The 20,560-nt window shown below is 41.2% G+C and overlaps 1 protein-coding gene across 1 annotated transcript; it reads right to left on the reverse strand.

Annotated features, from left to right (window-relative positions):
- Positions 1-211: 211 nt before the first annotated feature.
- Positions 212-20,560, reverse strand: UBE2N (ubiquitin conjugating enzyme E2 N). Its single transcript, XM_015627500.3, has 4 exons — positions 20,435-20,560; positions 2,898-3,144; positions 2,575-2,715; positions 212-1,934 (listed from the first exon to the last, which is right to left on the reverse strand). Exons 1-4 carry the CDS (start codon positions 20,462-20,464, stop codon positions 1,894-1,896), a joined length of 459 nt encoding a protein of 152 aa, XP_015482986.1. The 5' UTR covers positions 20,465-20,560; the 3' UTR covers positions 212-1,893.

Here is a 20,560-nt window from a genome sequence, read left to right on the forward strand (position 1 = left end):
TGTGAGAAGAGAGAGTTAATGGTGCTTCCCCACTCTGAGGAACATGTTACAAGTCTTGGACCCAACTCTGGCTTACATTCAACACAGAAACTACTTTTAAAACAGTTTTTTTAATGATTCAGTTTGGTGAAAAAGTTGAATTTTGAACCATTCTTCAACCACATTGCAGAGAACTTGAGGGACAATACCAGTTACTAACCACTGAAAGCACTGTCTGTTGGAAAACATAGTTTTAATAGATATTCTTCATCTTACATAAGAGCACAATAAATACACCACATTCTATAGAAATTTCAGATGACACTAGAGGAAGAAGAGGTGAAAGAGGGAGAATACCCATAGACTACATAACCATACCCCCGAATTGCATGACAAAACACTCCCTATTGCCACCACTATGAGCTGTCATTTATATATTTCAGGTTGGCCTTGTCAAAAGCTTTTCTTTTGTTTTGTTTGGTTGCTCGGTTTTGTGAGGGAGAGGGCTTGGGAAAAGGAAGAGAATAGAGATACAAGAAATGAAGCGATTAGATGGGTTCCCAGAAAAGATACTGGACTCCTAGACAGGATGCATACACAAAAAACAAGGATGAGAAGGAATTTTTATCACTTTCCTTCCCTCCAATAAAAGAAGCTTTGTTGCTATTTAAGCTGACCAGTTGCTCAAACAAGTAGCTTAATAAGGCTTGTAGAGAAAACCAGTGGTATGAGATGCTAGCTGTAAGTGGCTAAGCAGACATCAGTCAGTACACAAGCTGGCTCTAACAGTGGTTCTAAGCACTGGAATTTCAAGTTACTAGAGGGCAGGAATTAAAAAAGTTAGAAAACCATGCTGCTATGCAGAGACTCATAATCAGTGCTGTCATTTGCTCTTAACCTCCTATTTCATTCTGGTTATTTCCATGAAAACACACATTGACGCATTACTATAATTAAGGTTACAATTGTTACATCAGAGACTTGTTTCTAAAAGTCACTCCAAATGCAATTTCATATTAAATTGGCCAGGTAAGGCCACCTGCATAACACAACTAATAAAAAAAGTCAGGAAACAGAAGAAGGAAAAAAAAAAAAAAAAAGATAAAACCAAATAAAATAAAACCAAAAAAACCCCTGTGAATTCCCGCTCTTTACTGTCAAATCTGTCAGACTGGTGAAGAAAAATGGTCAATTCTGGACTCATTTCTTTTTAAATACGATTGTCACAGAGAAATGAAAACACAGCAAAATAAACTATACAAAGGCAAAGTAGAATAACAAAAAATATTTTACTAAAACATAAGATTTACAGGAGATTTTCCAGACAAGCCATACAAAATGGTCACAAGCTTTTTCTTGGAGGGATTTTTCTACACTTGACAGCAGAATCACTATAGTATTAGTGAAGGTGATGGATGTTTAATGTTCCCATTTTTTGTTCAAACAATGAAGCTTGTCCATCTACAGCGTCTAAGTTAGACTGGGCTAGAGGGTATATTCTAAAGTATAACTGGTTAGCTGCTTTTACCAATGCAATTAGCATCACCATAAAAAGGGAGGAGGAGCCCACAAAATTAAAACAAAAAGCCCCGCAGCTAACCCTGCCTACCTTCATTCACAGTGCTTATACTTAAACCATGACGGGGAAAATGATTAAAAGCAGAGATGTGCTGCTGCTTTCAAACAACTTCACAACAATCCAGATGATACTTCTAGCCTCTGCTCATGCGGTACAATAGTGAATTAGGACAAGACACAGATTTGCTAATGTGCATTTAATCACCAAAGGACTGAAGATGTCTGGGCTTTTATTCTGTAATGTTTCTAAGACTGTGTCCATTAAATGCAAACAAAAAAAGGAAGAGGTCTTGGCAGAACAGGAGAAGTGATGCACACTTGATGTTCAAAGCGCATTTAAATATTATTCATGGCATATAGCCTAGTCCATGCTCTGGCTGTAAAGAAAAAGAAACATATTTAAGAAAAGATGTAGCTTTGAGGCTTGATTGAAGTAATTTTAAATTCATATTCTTAAATATCTCTTTTATACCACTGCTGCAAGCACACAAAATACATTAGTTCTGAGATTTTTAAGTGCAATTTTGAATTCTAGCAGCTGTTAACTTCTGTATAGTATACAAGCAGTCTGACAGCAGTGGATCCAAAAGTGAAGAGGCATAACATAGTAACTCTTCCATTCCACTATAGCCTGCAACAGATCCAGCAATATCAATGAGACGTACTTTTCTGGAACCTGTTAATCTGTTCCTTAAGATGTAGACGACAAGCAGTAGAATGCGCCTTCATTTTACCAGAACTCCAAATTAGACAGATTAGCAAATTAGCACCATCAAAATTCAAGATAAAACAGATCAAGAGAGCTGCTTCTTCTATCAAGCCTCACAGACTTAAAAACAGACGACTGCAGGCTCATTCAGGGCACCTAGACTATGACTGTATGCAGCAATTTTTTGCTTCACCAAGTTTCAGACATAAAACTAGAGGTCAGGATTTACATACCCCAGCCAGTATTACATACCCAATAATAAGCTATTCCTAAAATTAGAAAAAAAAAAAAGTTAGAAAATACATCACCTGTTTCTATGGCTTGGGCTTCATTGGTCTTCCATTGCTCAGCTACATCATTTGCTAGTGGATCATCGGGATTGGGAGCACTTAACAAAGCCTGGATTGATAGCAGAACTGTACGAATCTGCAAAGCTGGGGACCATTTATCTGAAGAAACATTTATAGCACTATGAAACACCATATTCACCACAGTCAACAGAAATAGCAAGTTTTTACAGATTAAAGAAGAAGCAAGATATTCTTTAAACATGTGAAAACTCTTTTCAGGGTCAACTTACAAATATCTGTACTTAATACAATAAGAAGAAAAAAAACACAGTAACACTTACCTTTCAAAATATCTAAACATATTCTTCCCAGCTTGTCTACATTAGGATGGTAAATTTTGGTCATGAAACGTACTTTAGGAGCTGCCATTGGATATTCTTCTGGAAGGAATAGTTCAAGTTTAAATGTCCCACCCTCAAAGGGGGAATCCTGTGGACCTGCAATGACCACATGAAAATAGCGTGCGTTGCTTTCATCTGGCTCTGCTTTTATCCCAGGGACTGGCTCCGCCAGCAAGCGCTGGGTTTCCTAGAAGAAAAGAAGGCAATGAAACAAATAAAACCCATTTGAAATAAACATGAGCTGTACAAACCATTTTAAAAGCAACAAGCATTTATTTAGCCTATATTCACAGAAACTACCTTAAAGTCAAAGAACATGTGAAGAAAGAAAGCTGTGATTAACTGGTACCCATCTCCTCCCAGATCCTCACCTGTTATGTGCTTCTGTAACACGCAGTAATAGATAACTCAGCTCTCCTCAATTTTTTTAACTTTTGATTGAACTACTGCCAAGCCACTGTGTTTTTCTCAATATACTTAAAAGTACTTTAAAGAATACCACAATGAAAACACCTAAAGCATTTTCCATTCTACCTTAAATAGGAACTCCCATAAGTGAAAAGCCAAAGGGATTAATCACCCAGAGAAAGTGCTCAAGGTTTACTCCTAGTAAGTGTGGACTTGAGTGGACTGGTTTATTAAGCTGAACATTTGTACTGGAGTTAGATCATACTTTGAAGAATTTAAAGTGCAACACTAAAGGTGCAACACTAAAGGCGTATTATAAGGCTGGTTTATATATTTAGACATATATATGCATAAATAGCTTTGGTATAAGCACCTTCAGCCTACATACAACCATGTTTATGGTCACCCTAAAAGACAGTAGGAGACAGTCAAGATATTCTCTAAGCAGCAGAATTAGGGAAGGCCAGTCTCCTACAGTGACCTGGTTTCTTTGTTGGTCCATTTCTTCTGTCAACACCTACCTCAGGCACCAAGCTGTGACCACAGCTAAGAGTTGCCCATCCTGCTAATGCACTGAGCAGACAGACCAAGTCCTGTACATCTTGCCTCTCCTCTGCTGCCTGTCTCCTCAAGTCTTATGGGCACCATTCTGGCTCTTATATAAAAGATCCCAAGGCCAAAATGGGCAAGAGGACACTAGGCAGGGAAAAAAAATCCTATAAAAGCCTCATTTCCTCACACAATTTTAGTCCCATTTCCCCCTTCAAAGTTTGCTTTTACTGTGTAATTTTTTCACCACCTTTCTGTGTTGGCTTTCACAAAGAAAAATGATCCTGTTTCTACCGACAGAAGATGTCAACTTGTAGGTGTAACATTAATTTATTATTTCTGTTTTTACAGCATATTTATTCCATATATCTACAATAGCACTTCCAGGGATGGGGCATCCACAACTTCTCTGTGCAACCTATTCCACTGCCTCACCCCCCTCACAATAAAGAATTTCTTCCTAACATCGTACCTAAACCACTCTCAGCTTGGAGCCATTTTTCCTTGTCCTCTCAGCACACACACTTGCAGTCAGCCTCTCTCCAATACAGTAAATCTCTCTTCAATACAAGCACAAAACAGACAGATTACCTCTACTTGGCTAAATAAATTCTTCAAACATAACTGCACTGCTACATTACTCTTGCAGAAATAAGTGTACGCATCATTTAAGTGATACAGCTGTCTTGATGCAGTTAAAATAACACCTCATTTTACAAAAACTAATCAATATATAAAGGAGTGAAGTCAAGGTAATTAATTCCAAAATCCAATTACTCATCTCTGAATTGTTAAAGTCCTACAAATAATACAGAATTTATTCCTATGTACATAAGGGAACCTAAAACTAAATGTATCTGGTGTGCTTCCTTGCTGCAACTACGTATTCTCTATTCGTCTACATGGACATTAGATGCCATTTACACACCTCACCGAAAGGCCATCCAAGCTTCTGACAGCTCTCTACATTTACTTCTGTGAGTATATTTTAAATTACACACATAATTTCATAACTTACTCATTTGTATTCTGCTGGCTATTTACTTGTACCCTAACTGTGTAGAAAAACAGCTATAACAAATTATGATAGTTCACATTCAGTGGTATGAAAAGTCAGAAAGAAACTACAGATTATCCTTCTAAGTGCATAAACCATTCAGTTTCTCTCAGCAAGCTGTCAGTATGAGTGCTGCCCCAGATATATGGGACAATTTGGGTTTCTGCCTTTGAAGGACCATATACTGTTTGACAGTTCAGGCAGAACAAAGCGTCTTATGCTAAATATAAACTAATGTGAGCCAACAGAAACCTTAAAAATAAGGAACTTATGGAAAAGACCGATTTTTAAACTTCCTCAGAGCTGGACTTTGCCAGAGACGTGCTTGAAAGCCTATTGTGGCTTTGGTTCTGATAGGAACACTCAAAGACTTTTAAAAATATTTATAATATTAAATAATAATATTAATACATTAATAACCCATTTTAATAGCTGGGCTGATCTCAGCAGTCCCCAGCTCCCCCTGAAACACCCCAGTCCCCAGACTGCCCCCCTAGTTATGCCAGTATGCTGACTGCAACTACACTGGGCAGCCAATCCTGGCTTAAAATAACCCAGAATCAGCAGTTCTCTGGCAGCAGCATCAGCATTTTACCTGCCAGCATATCTGAGAGAGCGATGTCTAGCTGCAAGCTGCATGTTCTGCCACTAAAAACCATTTGTCAGTAAACAACGGGAGAGCCCATGTATGAGAAAAACAATTCCTTCAATGCAGACACGCCATAATACCTAAGGGGCTGTACCACTGTGAGCACATCGCCCCGCTCAGAAAGCCCTTCAAGCCTCCACATTCCGAAAGTGCGGTCATCTTGCTATGAAACACCCCAGAAAAAGGGAGCATGAAGAAAAGTGTTTATGCTGCACCAATACTGAGCCTGCTCTGAGCCCATATGGGCACCCTGGGGAACATTAATATCAGATGAAAATTCCTGTAAGCAAGCACACCTTGCTTCCTGCACTGTGCTCACAGCTCCATCACTATTGGTGCAATTGAAGCTGTTTTCAAACAGAAATGAGGGTGAATACCTGTGAGGGAACTGGCTGACACTCATCTTTCACACCTGCCAGGCTCTGGTGCAGCAGAGAGCAAGCACCAGCTAAACTTCTCCAACACACATCACTCACTCCCTTTGTGCAAAAGCTTCAGAAAACATATTTTTTAGAACTGTGTAACACAGACAAGTTTGTTAGACTGTGAGAAACACAGCAAAGATGCCATTTATTGAGAGAATGTGCCATGTTTGTACTTAAATACATCAATACCTCCTAAACTCTGACAGTAAATCAGGGTTTTGTCCTGCAATTATGAAGACATTAACAATAATATTTTAAATATATTTGGGGGGGGGACATCATGGAAAAGGAACAGTAAGGGAGAAATTAATCAAAAGGTTATATTGTAAGGTCTAAGCATATAAAATGCTTAAACATACAACTAGGCCCAATTCTAAAGTGATTACATGGACTTGATCTCCACATTTTAGGGTAAGATGGACAATTGCAGACATGCTGATACTAAAATAAATTTGATTTGCCATAAAACTTGCAAAAATAAGTCATATTTGAGAGAAAAAATGTTGAGTATAGAGGCAATGCTATGCACCTAGTCAGGAGGTGGACCTGTTTAAAGATTTTAATCTTTTAAGTGTACGTTCCGAATTTAAAAAAACCAAAACAACAAACAAACAAAAAACACAAAAAAACACAAAAAAATAACCACCTACCGCCCTGTACATCACCCACAAGAGAATGATGAGATGTGGACAAAATGTGAAGGAAATGTTTAACTGTACATTGATCTTATTCTCTAATTCCCAGAGGATGGCTACCCAATGAAAATAAGTCTCTCAAACATGTTTAAATAAGTAAATGAATGTTTAATTTCTTTTAATGGAACTTTTAACTTAGCACCTTTTTTAACTGATCAGGACAACTGAGCACATGCAATACTTGACTTCCCACATATTTTTAGGCAGTCTCTCTTACACTTTTTTAACTGAGGAAGTTGAGTTTTATGCATTCCATTACTTCCCCCTTTCCCCCAAAATTGCCTTTAAACCCTTTGTCCAATTTCAGCTGTTCTGTGTGTTTTGCAAGCTGTCAGTGAATAAGGCTAACCAAGCTCAGTGCTACTGGAGAGGAAGAGATGAACAGTTCAAAAACTACTACTGCTGTTTGGCCAGTTTATTCCAACTGAGTATATACCATCCTTGCCCAGCAAAAATCCCTGACAATAAGGATAAAAAGAGAGTTGGAACATGCACAAATAAACACGCTAAAAAGGAAAAAGAATAAATTCCGAGAAAAGGTTTTGTAGCTCTGCTGCTCACAATAAATGTTTTGATAATAGTACAGTTAATTTTGTCTTCAACAAGAATACAAACTCTCATCAAGTAAGTGTTGCAGAACAGTACTATGTGGTGGTTTTTATTAGCTCTCCTCTAGCATACTGAAGTTTCACAGAAGATGTTTCAGCACATATTTTGAAAGCTCTAGAGCTTTCAATTGTTTCCCATGCTGCCAAAGGCAATTATTTCTATTTGTCATACTCCGCAATGCTTTTAGATTGAGATTTCTTCTCACTCCTGCATTTGCTACACTTTTTCCAATTCCAAGTAATGCAACAATTTCCATTGACTACATAAATTAATAAACCCAAAAGGAAGATACATGCCAGTCCCTACTTGGAAAAAACCAAATCAGTCAATCAATCACAACTGGTTATGCCTCTCCCCTTTTATTTTTAAGTGGTTAGAAAACACAGAAGTGTTGAAGGTGTTTTGACAAGCAAAAGCAAAGCTTTCCTTATTAACACAGGTGGCCTGAAGCAGAGTGACAGATGATACTGATGGGACAGATGGTGTAGCTGACATTCAGCATAGCTATTCCTCTATGAAGACATTAAATTGAAAACTAATTGTACCTGAGGGGGGAGAAACTCTCAACCTGTTTTTACATTAACATGTGAGGATAGGAAGCCTCAGGAAGAGAGAGCATTGTGATCTTTAGAAGAGACCAGCAGAGCAGGAGGTGGGGGTGAGGGCTTTTGAGGTTGCCAAGGCAAAGAGAAGCCACACAATGAAGAGAGAAGGATCTGCAGGAGAGCAGGTTTCATTCATTGAGCTTTTGCTTGGTTATCTGCTTTCAGTAAAAGGGGAAAAAACGTTACTGAACATCAGACAACCACCAGGATTCTCCTTGTTCATACTCACAGAATAAGACAGAGGACTTCTTTACAGAAGTCAACTGAACAGCCTAGAAGATGCTTCCATACACCGATACAGGAAAATCAACTGCTAATGAATATAGAGGTATGAGCAAGCATACAAAGGAGGAATCCATTAGAAATATACCATTTCAATCACTTTCAGTCCTGCAGAAGTGTTTACAAAAGCCTCAAGCTGCCAAGGCCTCAGTCAAAACTAAAAAAAAGATTTCTGTGTGCTAGCCTTTTGAAAAACAAAAAGCTACTTCTGCTGTCAACAGACTAAGGCAGGACCAAACAAATTACTACAAATAGATAGTGCCAAAATACAGAAGTGGCAAATACCACAATCAGAAGACCTGACTATGCAAGTACTTGCAAAAAACCCCAGATGTTATTTCTTACCTAGCAGAGGCACTGCAGCTGAACTGTATAGCTTCTCTGCTTTACAGAGACCATTACAGTACTGAAGGAAGAAATGCTGGCATGGAATTAGACAATTTTAAAAACGTCTTCATTGCTTTCTAGAAAGGAGAACTGCTCTTTGCTTGGAAAAACAGCAGTTCTGTTCCCTGTGCTTTGGCAATAGTTAACCACCACAAATTTTACACTGCCTGCCAAGCAACATGGCTAAAACAGTTAGGAACAAATCAATATCGAGTGCCTATGAAATACGTGAACTTTAAAGCTACCATGCAAAGGCCACTAGAATTTAAGAGAAGCTTGCTTGTGAAGTCAGCACAAGCTAGCTCAAAGAAGAAATCAAAGCTCCATATCTCTAGACAAATACGCTCTGCTTATTAATTCAGCTATCTGCACTTCATTTTCCAGACACCCCAGGTTTCTTATTTCACATTCAATATTACTGATATGCAGATTATTTTAATAAATGCAGCTTTTTAATCCACTAATTAATTACTGTGGTATCAGTGTGTGTTACAATTGAAGGAACACACTACTCTACAGAATGGTCTTCTGGTCCACACTGTCCTTTAATACCAGCTGTGAAATCACCTAGTGAACTTCGTAAAATCCGTGAGAACAAAGGCAGCTTAAAAAAATCACACCACCTTACAAGGCCTGACTATTTTAAGGTGATAAATGATCAGCCACTGGGGAAAGGAAATGAAAAAACCAAAATTGTGCTACCTTTCCAGTTCAGCCTATTATGCACTTTCATTTTTGCCTGTATAGCTGTCTCTTGACCTCATGGTCTAACATAGCAAGTAACCAATCTGGAAGAAAAGAAAGGGAAAAAAGTCATGCAAGAGAGAAGAGTCCCTGATGCAGTGCACCACATGTTCCACAAAAACAGCTGTGCCAACAAAAAGCAGGGGGAAAACAAATGCTCTCAGAAGGGTGGGAGAAGACTCTTTTTGATGAAAGAGCTGGTTTGAAGAGCTGGGACTGCAGTGTTAATCACAGCAGGATACCAGTGTAACAGATTACTATTCTGTAACCAACCTAAAGAGGAAATGCAGAGCCTTCCTCCTCATTCCAAAGGAAGAAGCTTAAATACCAACTGGTCTAATTTCAGTAACAGATGGTAAAATACCAAATTAAAAGTCTTCATCCATCTATAAAAGTCTTAAACACCAAAGACTCTGATATCTTACTTGTTATAAACAGTTATCTAAAAACCTTTTCTAGCACTACAGACTACAGAAAAGCATCCTTATAGCTAGCAACTTTATGTGAGTACCTTAAAAAGAGAGAGAATATCATTCAGAGGCTCACATATCTGTGCTAAAATTATTCTGAAACCTCAAAACACAAAACATTAATAATGGCCTCTTACATAAAGAGAAACACTGCAGGTCTTGAAGCTGTTAAATATTGAAAATGGCACATTTTATGCCATTTAAATACCACATCTTTATACAAAGTCTCAAGAGAATTATTCTTTCCTCATATTTTCAGTGGCACATTTACTAGCTCAATTCTCTAAGCAGTAGTCAAGCAATTTTCCTTCAGTATCATGGGCTAAGATGGAGATTACACTCCAACAACTTTGTCAGGCCAAGGCAAGGTACAAGTCCTCTTTAATCTAATAGACAGTGAGAAAGTGTAGGCAGTATCTACCCTTACTTGTAGGTTCAATTAACCCTAGCTTTATTCGGAACAGATCAGGGAAGACAGATGATGGATGTGGACTTAATCTACAACAGGAATTACAGCTCAAGTATGAGTGTTTACTGCTGCCACCTTGCCAGAAATCACCATTCTGCAATTCTATTGAGAAAGCACACCTTGTCAGCATTCTCAATGCACCTCAGGAAAAGTGAACTAGGTCTTCCTAACTAGATCTTTAACCTGAAAAATGCTGATTGACAACATCTATCAGAGGACAGTAATTTCCAATAGAAACCATGGAACAGCTGGTATTGGCTGTTGATAAAAGCATTTTCCACAAGTACAAATGAAAAATATCTGCACATCCCTTGTCAAGTTTCTTCCACAGGTGCTACAAGCAAAGGTCTCCACACAGCCAGCTACAAAACAAACTTTTTGGTAACCCTGGCAAAAAGGAACAATAGGGTGCTACTCAACACTGTAGGAATAGTCCCAAAATGGCCAAAAAGAAGTGTTATTTGTAAAATGAAAAAGGCACCCCAACTGAAAGAAATCCACATCAGCTTGCCCCAATTTTTTTTTGTATTTGATATGATCTAATTTAAGTGCATTACCAACTGAGCACATTTACAGGGTGCATGTGTCAAGTTGCTGGCAGCAGAGGGGCTCCAGGGGTGACCTCCATGAGGAGAGGCCAGGAGTTGCACCTCACTAGACACAGCCAGCTCCGAAAAATGCCACAGGTGAACCCATTGGCCAAGCTGGTGGCACACATGGGAAAATGTATTTAAGAAAGGACAGAAAACAACACCACACAGAGAGAACAGCAAGGGATGAAAAAAAAAATAGAAGTCTGTGAGCAAAAGTAGTGTGAACACCAAGGTCAGAAAGGACGATCTCCAAGCACTGGTGCAAAGATCCTCTGTAGCCTATGAAGGACCACAGTGGAGCATACAACCACATTGTAGCCCATGGAGCATCCCACTCTGGAGCATGGGAAAAGTGTGAGAAGGAAGGAACAGCATCAACGGGTTGTTGTGGACTAGCCATAAACCCCCATATCCCACCCCCCTGCATCCACCAGGGATAGGGGAGTTGGAGAATAAGGAGTGAAGGACTGAAGCTGAGCATTGGAAAAGGGTGGCAAAGGTGTTTTAATTTTGTCTTTGTTTCTCACCATCAAATTCTATCTTATCTATCCTACCTGGAAGCTCATTAATTAATTAATTAACTGCCCCAAGTTGAGCCTGTTTTGCCATGATGATTATCAGTAAATTATCTTTCTATCTTTGTCTTGACCCATGAGCTTCCCCCTGCCTGGTTGAGGTGGGGAGAGAATGTGGCTGGGTGAGCATCTGCCCAAGGTCAGCCCACCTCACCATAAATCACACAGTACTTTTTAATCTGTGTTTGAGCTGTGGTACGCAGAACCACTTTTAGAGAGAGTGCAGTACAGTTTCAGACTCCATGGATGACACTGAAAATTAAGAATTTTTGAGAAAGAGCTGACAGACTTAAAATTAAAACCAAAAACTAGCTCCATTTCCTGTTACAGCTGAAATGATAACATCACTTGCAGAGTGCCACACACAACAATTTATGTGGGAGAAAATGTGCTGAGGAAAAAGAGAGATCTTTCAGTTTAACTGATTGCTCATCAGTCATTTCAGTATTTGCTTCCTAAGGGAGATCACAGACATTTGCTGCCAAATACTCCAGGAAGATTTCTAAAACAGATGAAAAGACAATACCAATAGCAAAAATCAAAGATTCTTTTTTTTTTTAATTACAACTAAGTTCCACTAATTTTTAGTCATTGAAAGTGGAAGTCCTTTGTTCCATTCTTCATTGGCTGTTGAGTTTACAATTAAGTCAAGTTGCTTTTCTACCCTCCATTTCAGCATGGTTCTCAGTCCTTCTTGATTAACTTCACTCACATCTGTAACTACCTCCACCATTTCCTTTCCTCACAAAATGCAAGTTTGCCTGAATGGGAAACTCCAGCTTCTCAGCAGCAGTGCTAATTTGAACCAAGTACATCCCCTCAAGTGTTTGCAAAGTCAAATAACAGATGAGATCACAGAATAGATTTGGCTTAAGAAATAACTTTTACTGCAGAGTTCTGAGCCAAATCAGTTCCTCAGTCTAAGTTCACCTCAGTGGCACAAAAATATTTGTGCCAGCACAATCCAAGCTGAATCTGTTCATACAGTAAAGGTGTTCAACCTGAATGAGAATCATAGAACAGCCTGGGTTGGAAAGGACCTTAAAGATCACCTAGTCCAACTCCCCTGCCAGAGGCAGGGACACCGCCCACTTGCTCAGAGCCCCATCCAACCCAGCCTTAAACACTTCCAGCAATGGGACATCCACAACTTCACTGGGCAAGTTCCAGTGCCTCACCACCTTCACAGTAAAGAATTTCTTCCTTCCTTATATCTAATCTAAACCTGCCGTCTTTCAGTTTGAATCCAGTCCCCTTGTCCTACCCCAAAATGCCCTTGTAAAAAGTCCTTCTCCAGATCTTTTGTAGGCCTACTTTAGGTACTGGCAGGCTGCTACAGGAATGAGTCAGATTGATCAGTTTACAAACTTCTGGTTAAGCTACCTTCAGTAGGTGGTAACTTTTCACCTTGTACAGCTCTCTACAAAAACACAGAAGTACAATAACCAACTTTGGCATTTCAATTCAGACAATGCAGAGAATACGTTTCTTTCATACTTTCATTCTGAACACAGGTAACCCTTGCCAGTTACCAGTGTCATTACCTTTCAACTACATCCAATAGTCCAGACTGATTTTGAGGTATGAAATAGAAACTTAAGGTTTTAGTTAAAGCACTATATTGGCACAGTGACAAGTTATAATTACTTGCCAAATGACAATTCTTTCCTGTCTGACTGTGATAAGGGGGAAGATCACACTCATCTCCTTCACCGAGGAGTGATAAATTGCACACAAGAAGGTAAAAAAGCATGCACGTTTTTGCTTTGATTTTTGAGGGGGAGGCAGTGGGAAAAAGTGAAACTTATCAGTCAAAACTGTCTACATATAGTGGTAAAGCTGCCTCATAAAACTACAAAGACTTAATTCAAAACTTAGTATAACATTACATCACATTTTGGCACAAATTCTTCTAGGGTCTATCAATTCATTAGCTACAACTATGTAAAGAACTGGCTGTAACCATCATTACTGAAAATAAATTTGTTACCTAATAAATTGGTTACCTAAGCAGATGTCATATTATCAGAGAGATTTCAGTAAGTTTACATTAAAATTCCATCACTGTAAAGTAACTTCATTAACGAAAATCTTCTGAAAACAACTTTACCTTTTAGGACAACGGGAAAAAGAATTAGCAGCAAAGCCCATTAAACTGTAAAGCAAGGGTAATCATAAATAGGAGTCTACACTTTGGTTCACAAAAGCCAGCCTCCACATGAATTCTCTTCTTTGCCATACAATCCCAAGTATCAGCATTTCACATGCCCCCGCTTTCTGGACCCATTACTGGGCTAGTGTCCCTTGTACATGAATGCCTCTACCACCCTGCAGGTTCCCCAGACCCCATCACCAGCCCCAACTGTACCTAACACCTCCTCCCAAAAAAATAGGGGAGAAAACATGTTCCAAGTGTTAACATGTCAAAGACATCATCTGTAAAAAAAGAAAGAATAAAATACTGGTACAGCAGATTTAGAAAGCATTAACTAGTACTCAATATACAAGACGTAGTCCAGCAAATTGATACTATAGCTCTGCTAAGCAAGCACTGTGAATGAACTCTGGATTGCTCACAATCCTCTCACACACTTCTGTCTCTCCAAATCCCGTCGCCACACAATTTTAACCATTGCAAAACCACTTGCAACGAGATGAAGACAAATGTATTCCAATTAATAGTGCCTTCCTAGAAGAAAAAAAAACAACAAAAAACAACCACAATCTACCTACTCTTGGAAGACTTTGTAGCCAAGCAGTAACATGAAGAAGGGCATTTTAAGGCCAGCAGCACTCTCCCCCAAGAATGACCTCATTCTTGAATTTTCCACAGCAGATTACAGGATTTTGGAACTGTGAATCTGAGATTCTGTGCAAATTCCTAAAGGATGATGCGATAGCACAGATAGAGCCTTTCATGGTGCATCCCCAGCTATTTTAAGGTAAAAGGCATAACTGAATTCACTAAGCTAAGAGTGTAAACCATTCCTGCTGTAATACTGATGGAGCACGTTTGCACTGGAGGCTTGCATTAACATATGGTGTAGAGATAACTATCAAAGCATGGTTAATGCAAACAGTAATTCATACTGAGCTTCTGTCAAAATGCTATCTATACTGGGCTTGCATGGCAAGGTTCTGGTTGGGGGGGGGTCTACTGAGGTCCTCCTGTGAGAAACTGCCAGAAGCTTTCTCCATGCCCACATGAGTCACTGGCAGACAGCTCAAAGACATACCTGTCCCTGGCCAAGGCTGAGCCCATCAGCAAGGCTGGTAGCACTTCTGAGGTAATAGAAAAAAATAGAAAAAGAAAGGGGGAAAAAATGCACAACCTGGGCAGCAGCAGCCGAAATGTGATTATGTAAGAACAATAACTCTGCAGACACAAAGGTCAGTGAAGGAGATGCTCCAGGTGTGGGGGCAGAGATTCCTCGGCAGCCCATGGTGGTGACACAGGCTGTCTCCCTGCAGCCCATCGATGACCCCATGCTGGAGCACATGGATGCACCCATAGGAGACTGTGACCCCATGGGAAGCCTACAGTAAAGCAAGCTCCTGGCAGGTCCTGTGGGGAGAGAAGTCCATGCTGGAGCAGGTTTGCTGGCATTATGTGTGACACATGTGGTATGAACTTGTGACCCACACTGAAGCAGTCTGCTCCTGAAGGACTGCACCCTGTGGAAAGGACCCGCAGTGGAGGAGTTAGTGAAGACTGCAGCCTGTGAGAAGGACTCACGTTGGAGAAGAGGGACTCCATGCTGGAGCTGGGGAAGAGTAAAGAGTCCTGCCCCTAAGGAGGAAGGAGCAACAGTGAAAGCATGTGATGCACTGAACAGAAACCCCACTTCCCATTCCACTGCACCGCTGAGGGTTAGAAGAGGGAGAAAAATCAGGAATGAAGTTGAGCCCAGGAGGAAGGGTGAGGTAGAAGGAAGGTGTTTTAATATCCTCATTAATCTATTAGGATTTGATAGGTAATAAATGATATTAATTTCTCCAAGGCAAGTCTGTTCTGCCTAAGACTGTAATGGGTGAGTGATCCCTCCCTGTGACTCTCTTGACCCAGGAGCCTTTGGTTGTATTTTCTCTCCCCTACTCAGCTGAGGGGAAGGACAGAGCAGCATTCAGCCAGGGTCAATCTACCACATCATCTATGGCAAAATTTGCAACCTGATTCTCGCTATTAATCCACCAGTCACAAGTAACTACAAAAATGTGATTTTTTTTATTACAAAATAAAATATTTATCAAAACTAATTTTAATGATACTCTGAAAGCCATCTAAATGTAAGACATGTACAGTACAAAACAACTGCATGCAAAGCACGAAAAATCCATTGGTTTACTATAGGTTTGTGCCTCAAAGCTGCTCAAGTATTACACAAGCTGGTCCAAACATGATTATTGCCTCAATCTGGGTTATTTGCTTGGGTTTTCCTCAGTTTTTATTCTACAGGGTATACTGAAAGCTTCTTTAAGGAAAAGGTTGTCAGACCTCCTAAAGATCTGTTATTAAGACTCCAGATTTGCTTTTTAAAACTTAACCTGACCAGACCTAATTGGAAAGTTTTCTTATCCCCTGGGCCTGAGCCCTCTTCTCAGCTTCCCTCCCACGTCTGCATAAAGCATCTTCCCTGCCAAGCTCCAGGCTTCCAAAACCTGTCTGTATATCCCTCCCATTATCCCAGCCAGCCCAGGCTGTATCAGTCACCTGGCAAGAAGACTCAATGAGGGTTGCAAACTTTCTACCTTTCTCCACTTGGTGGGGGCGACGGCGGAGAGAGGAGCAGGGATAATATGGTTTTAAGAACAGGACAAAAACAATTCTGAAAATTCCCAAAATTCCCTTCTATTAAATTTGAAGTCTGAACAAGATTCAAATGGCATACAAGGTGCAAAAAGACATTACATTCTCTGACAAATGTCAAGGAACAGCATTCTTCAGAAGTAGTGTTTTCTGTACCTAACCACCATCCAAAGAAATACAAAACACCACAAAAAGGCATTAGTTTTACCTCAAGTCTTATTTATTTCATTTTTTTAATGCAGGAAATAAAAAAGCGGTCAGAAATGTCAGAGAAATCAAAAAGTAGCAGCAACTTAAATGTTAATGTGGAGACAGAAGTTCATACCTCAAAAAAAACCACAGCTTTCAAGAAAAAGTAAGAAGCTTCAAGTTGGCTGCCAGTAGTACTTTTAAAGAACTTCTAGAAAGTTCCAGGTTCAGGTTAAATACTTGATTTACATTTTAAAAAAACTCCAGACATATAAGGCTGATTTTACTGATCTCTACTACAGAATGTTCAAAGTGCCTAGCATCACACACACCAAGAGAGTCTCCATAAAACCTCCCAGAAATTTTACATTTTGAAGCAGCATTTTGTAGCGAGCAGTCCAAGTGTTCCCAGTCTCAAAAAATACGGCAAGCAGGAGTTCACTGCAGAAAATGGAAACAGCTTCACACAGTGAATAGCAAGGAATGCGTATCTCAGACAACACCACAGTATTGTGCAGGGGAGGAAATCAAAGCCTCTGTAATTTAACACTGATAAATTCATTAGAAAAAACAATCTGAAGGAGTCTCAGCTACTGATTCAGATGGTTACTTCATGATAGGAGCAGCTGCAGTGATTATAACAGAAGTGCTAATAACAACTGGCTACAGGCAACTTAAGAGACCTGTGCATCAAATCATGAATGATGAGATCACTGCAGCAATGAAAACAGCAGGGGAAAAAAAACATTTTAAAAGATTATATGGGGCGATATTGTCCATCCCATTCACATACTCTGACTGCACTTGACACAGCAATGAGGTGGATTGAATGTCAGCCAAGAAAAAAATTCAGATGCAATTCAATTCCTTACTTGACTGGAGGTACGTGACTTTGCAACACAGGAAAGAACTGATGTAATAAGTGCTTGAAAATAAAAGTCACTGGGCTTATTCATTGTCTGCTGCAGAGGCTCATCTTTTAATATCGGAAATAGTCACTTTTTGGAAAAAAGTTTAAAGGATCAAAACCACATATCTATGTAAATGTGCCAATAACACATTTTAATTTTATCTGACATTAACGGATTTTTTTTGTCAAGATTATTCTTACAGGACCCCTGGTATTGAATTACTGAAGATAACAAAAATATCTCTTCTCTATTCAAAAGATAAAAGGTTTTCTAATTCTGTCTTTAAAGATTCAAAACTAACTCAGTGTCTTCTACTCACCATTTGTGATGTGCTAACAGTAATAATTCTAAAGCAAGTTATCTTTTGAACTTATAGACCATTCCCACACACACTTTATTGAAGTCTGTTTCTAAGTAATCAAAGGACAGCAAATTGGGAATTCTGCATCTTCTGCAACAATTGCTTTGCAACATCCATACTGTCACCTTTTCACAGAATTTGAACAAAGTATTGGAGACATAAACAGAGCTCCCACGGTGACAAGGAAAGCTCCTGCTCTCCTCCCGGGTTGGATGACAGCCTGCGCATAGCAAAGACGCAGGCTGAGGAGTAGAGGGCTGCAAGTCAACCTGAGAGCCCGGCCATCTGCCAGCAGTCGCTCAAGATAGGGAATGCCAACTGCATTTGGAGTGGCTAGCCAAGCTCAGGACTTCATTACAGTCCAAATACACTCTCCTAGCCCCAAGTAGCCATCGATGATCTCTCCTGGATGGCAACACAAAGGGTGCATGTGGTGAAAAGGGAGAAGATCTTTCCTAAAAGTAACCTAAACCATTTGTTTATAATGAAATTTATTACTGTACATGACATGAAGATTTAATTTTCTTTACTGGAGTTATTTTACCGTTACTCAGCTCCTTCCTATCTCTCCCATTTCCTTCCCTGATCTTTCAAATTCTCACTTGCAACTGAATTCACTCCCTCCCCTCCCTCTAAGGCATCCAGAAGGGGAAATTTAACACTAAAATCAAAATTGGCATGCTAGGAAAGATCCAAACAATTCTCACTCAAGACTCCTTACGACTTATTGGGCATATTTCTGGGTCTGTACCTCTGCAGCTGTGATATTTCAAAATATGACTTTGCACATTTTCGAGGCTGTAGCAATCAGTCAGACTCAAGTCCAAGATCATACGCACATGTGGTAACTTAAGGCATGCACAGCACAGGAGCTGAAGAGCTGGTCATCTAACACAACCAAGCCAAGATTTCAAAGCTCTAGACTGGCTGCAGACAACTTACAAGGCACGCATGGAAATACTCAACCCACCATATGTCTAAGGGGTATCCTTCATAGAAAATCTGGAGTTTCTAGGACTCTTTTTTGCCCTTCACCTTTCTTCTCCAGCAGGAAAAGAAAGTCCCGCATCACCACATATCTTTGAAGTGAGTTGTGTAAATTGTGCCAACATTTTTTTCTAGAAACCATTAAGAAAACAAAAGTACCAAGAACTAAATTTATGCACCAGCATAAGTGGGTGCACTTCTTGGTTGTATTCTCGGGAACTGTCAAGAGCAATGAAAATTTAACACAGACACCAGCCTCATGACTGAGCTCTTACTGCAACTCTGTGATAAATACCAGTTCCACTGTATTATGAATCACTGTTCCCTATCACACCTCAAATACATTCAGATTAGCATGCTGTGCACTCAGGCAGCTGGATAGGCATCAAAATCTGTAAGATTGGTCTCCTTTATTTTTACTGCTTACAATTCTGAGCACCAATCACAGTTTAGTTCTGTTTCACAGAAGATAAATGCTACTCCTGCCCTATTTTACCTCATCATATCTATCACCTACTCAGTAACTCAACTTCTTAAACAAAATAGTTGTATTTTTTCATCCACTATTTAACACTTTCCAAATTCATTTATTTACAATGGTTACCAACCAAGAGAGCTTCACAGTGTTATAAATGAACACCTATTCACTGTAACAAGCTATGAGGAGGATGCTGTCATTTCCTACGAGGGCTAACGAACCTTACTAGAATCACTTAAAAACTTTTGTAAAGGGAATGATCACTCATTCGAGGGCTTCAATTCACGATTACAAATCGAGTAGGAGACAGCAGTGCAGAAGGAACAACCACGTGAGCTACAGGACCCGAGCTGTTTCGATAGCTTGCAATACAGCTACCTGTATCTCCATGTGACTCCAAATTACTCAAGTCTCAAGCTGGAATTGAATTCGGAGGATCTGCTGAAAGTACCCCAAAATAAGAGCCCTTGCAAGACTTGGCAAATCAAAGCCGAAACACGACACCGAACCGCCGGCACGACACACTAATTGGGTACGGGCCGACAGCTCCGAGCACACGTAGCAGTAACCGGATTGTCCCAGCGTGTACCACCGGCGCGAACGTCCCGGCGCATACAGAGCTGTAGCCCAGGTTTAACTGCTCGCTGTGGCTTTTCCCTCACCGCACAGGAAAGCCGAGCACGGCGCCACCGCCGCCTTCCCCCCGGCCCAAGCACGCCGAGAGCTGCGCCGGGAAGCCGGGGCCTGGCGGAAGCCCCCGGTGAGGAGTCGCACGGCCGGCAGAGGACAGAGGGGGGTTGTGCGCGGTGTCTTTCAAGCTCCGGACCCCGAAGGGTGCGCAGATACCAGCGCTCGGCAGCACCGGGGGCCGCGGGGCGCCGCCGCCGCCCGGGCAATCCCCGCAATGGGCGCGGGCCCGCGCCCGCCAGGAGGGCCCGGCCGCTCCCGCCGCCCGCGCACGCCGATACAGCGCGGGGGGGCCCCCGCGGCGGCGGCGGGAAGCGGCGGGGGCGCGGGAGAGGCGGCAGCGAGGCGCCCCTCGCCCGGCAGGGGCGGGAGGAGGCCGGGAAGGCGGCCCAGCCCTAGCGCGGCCCTGCTCCCGGGCACCGGAAGAGGCGCCGGCGCGGCGCAGCGCTGCCCGCGGCGCGGGACCCCGGCCCGGCGCGGCCGGCGCCCCCGGCGGGGCATGGCGGAGCGGCGCGCGGCGGGCAGGGCGCGCGGCCGTACCTTGATGATCCTGCGGGGCAGCCCGGCCATCTTGTCTCGTCGGTGCAGGCTCGGGGCGCGCCTCCGCTCGGGGCGCGCGCACGGCCGGAAAGACCCGCGCCGCGCTTCCTGCGGCGCCGCCCTGCG

This window comes from Parus major, chromosome 1A (genome assembly GCF_001522545.3).
Source record: "Parus major isolate Abel chromosome 1A, Parus_major1.1, whole genome shotgun sequence".
NCBI lineage: Eukaryota > Metazoa > Chordata > Aves > Passeriformes > Paridae > Parus > Parus major.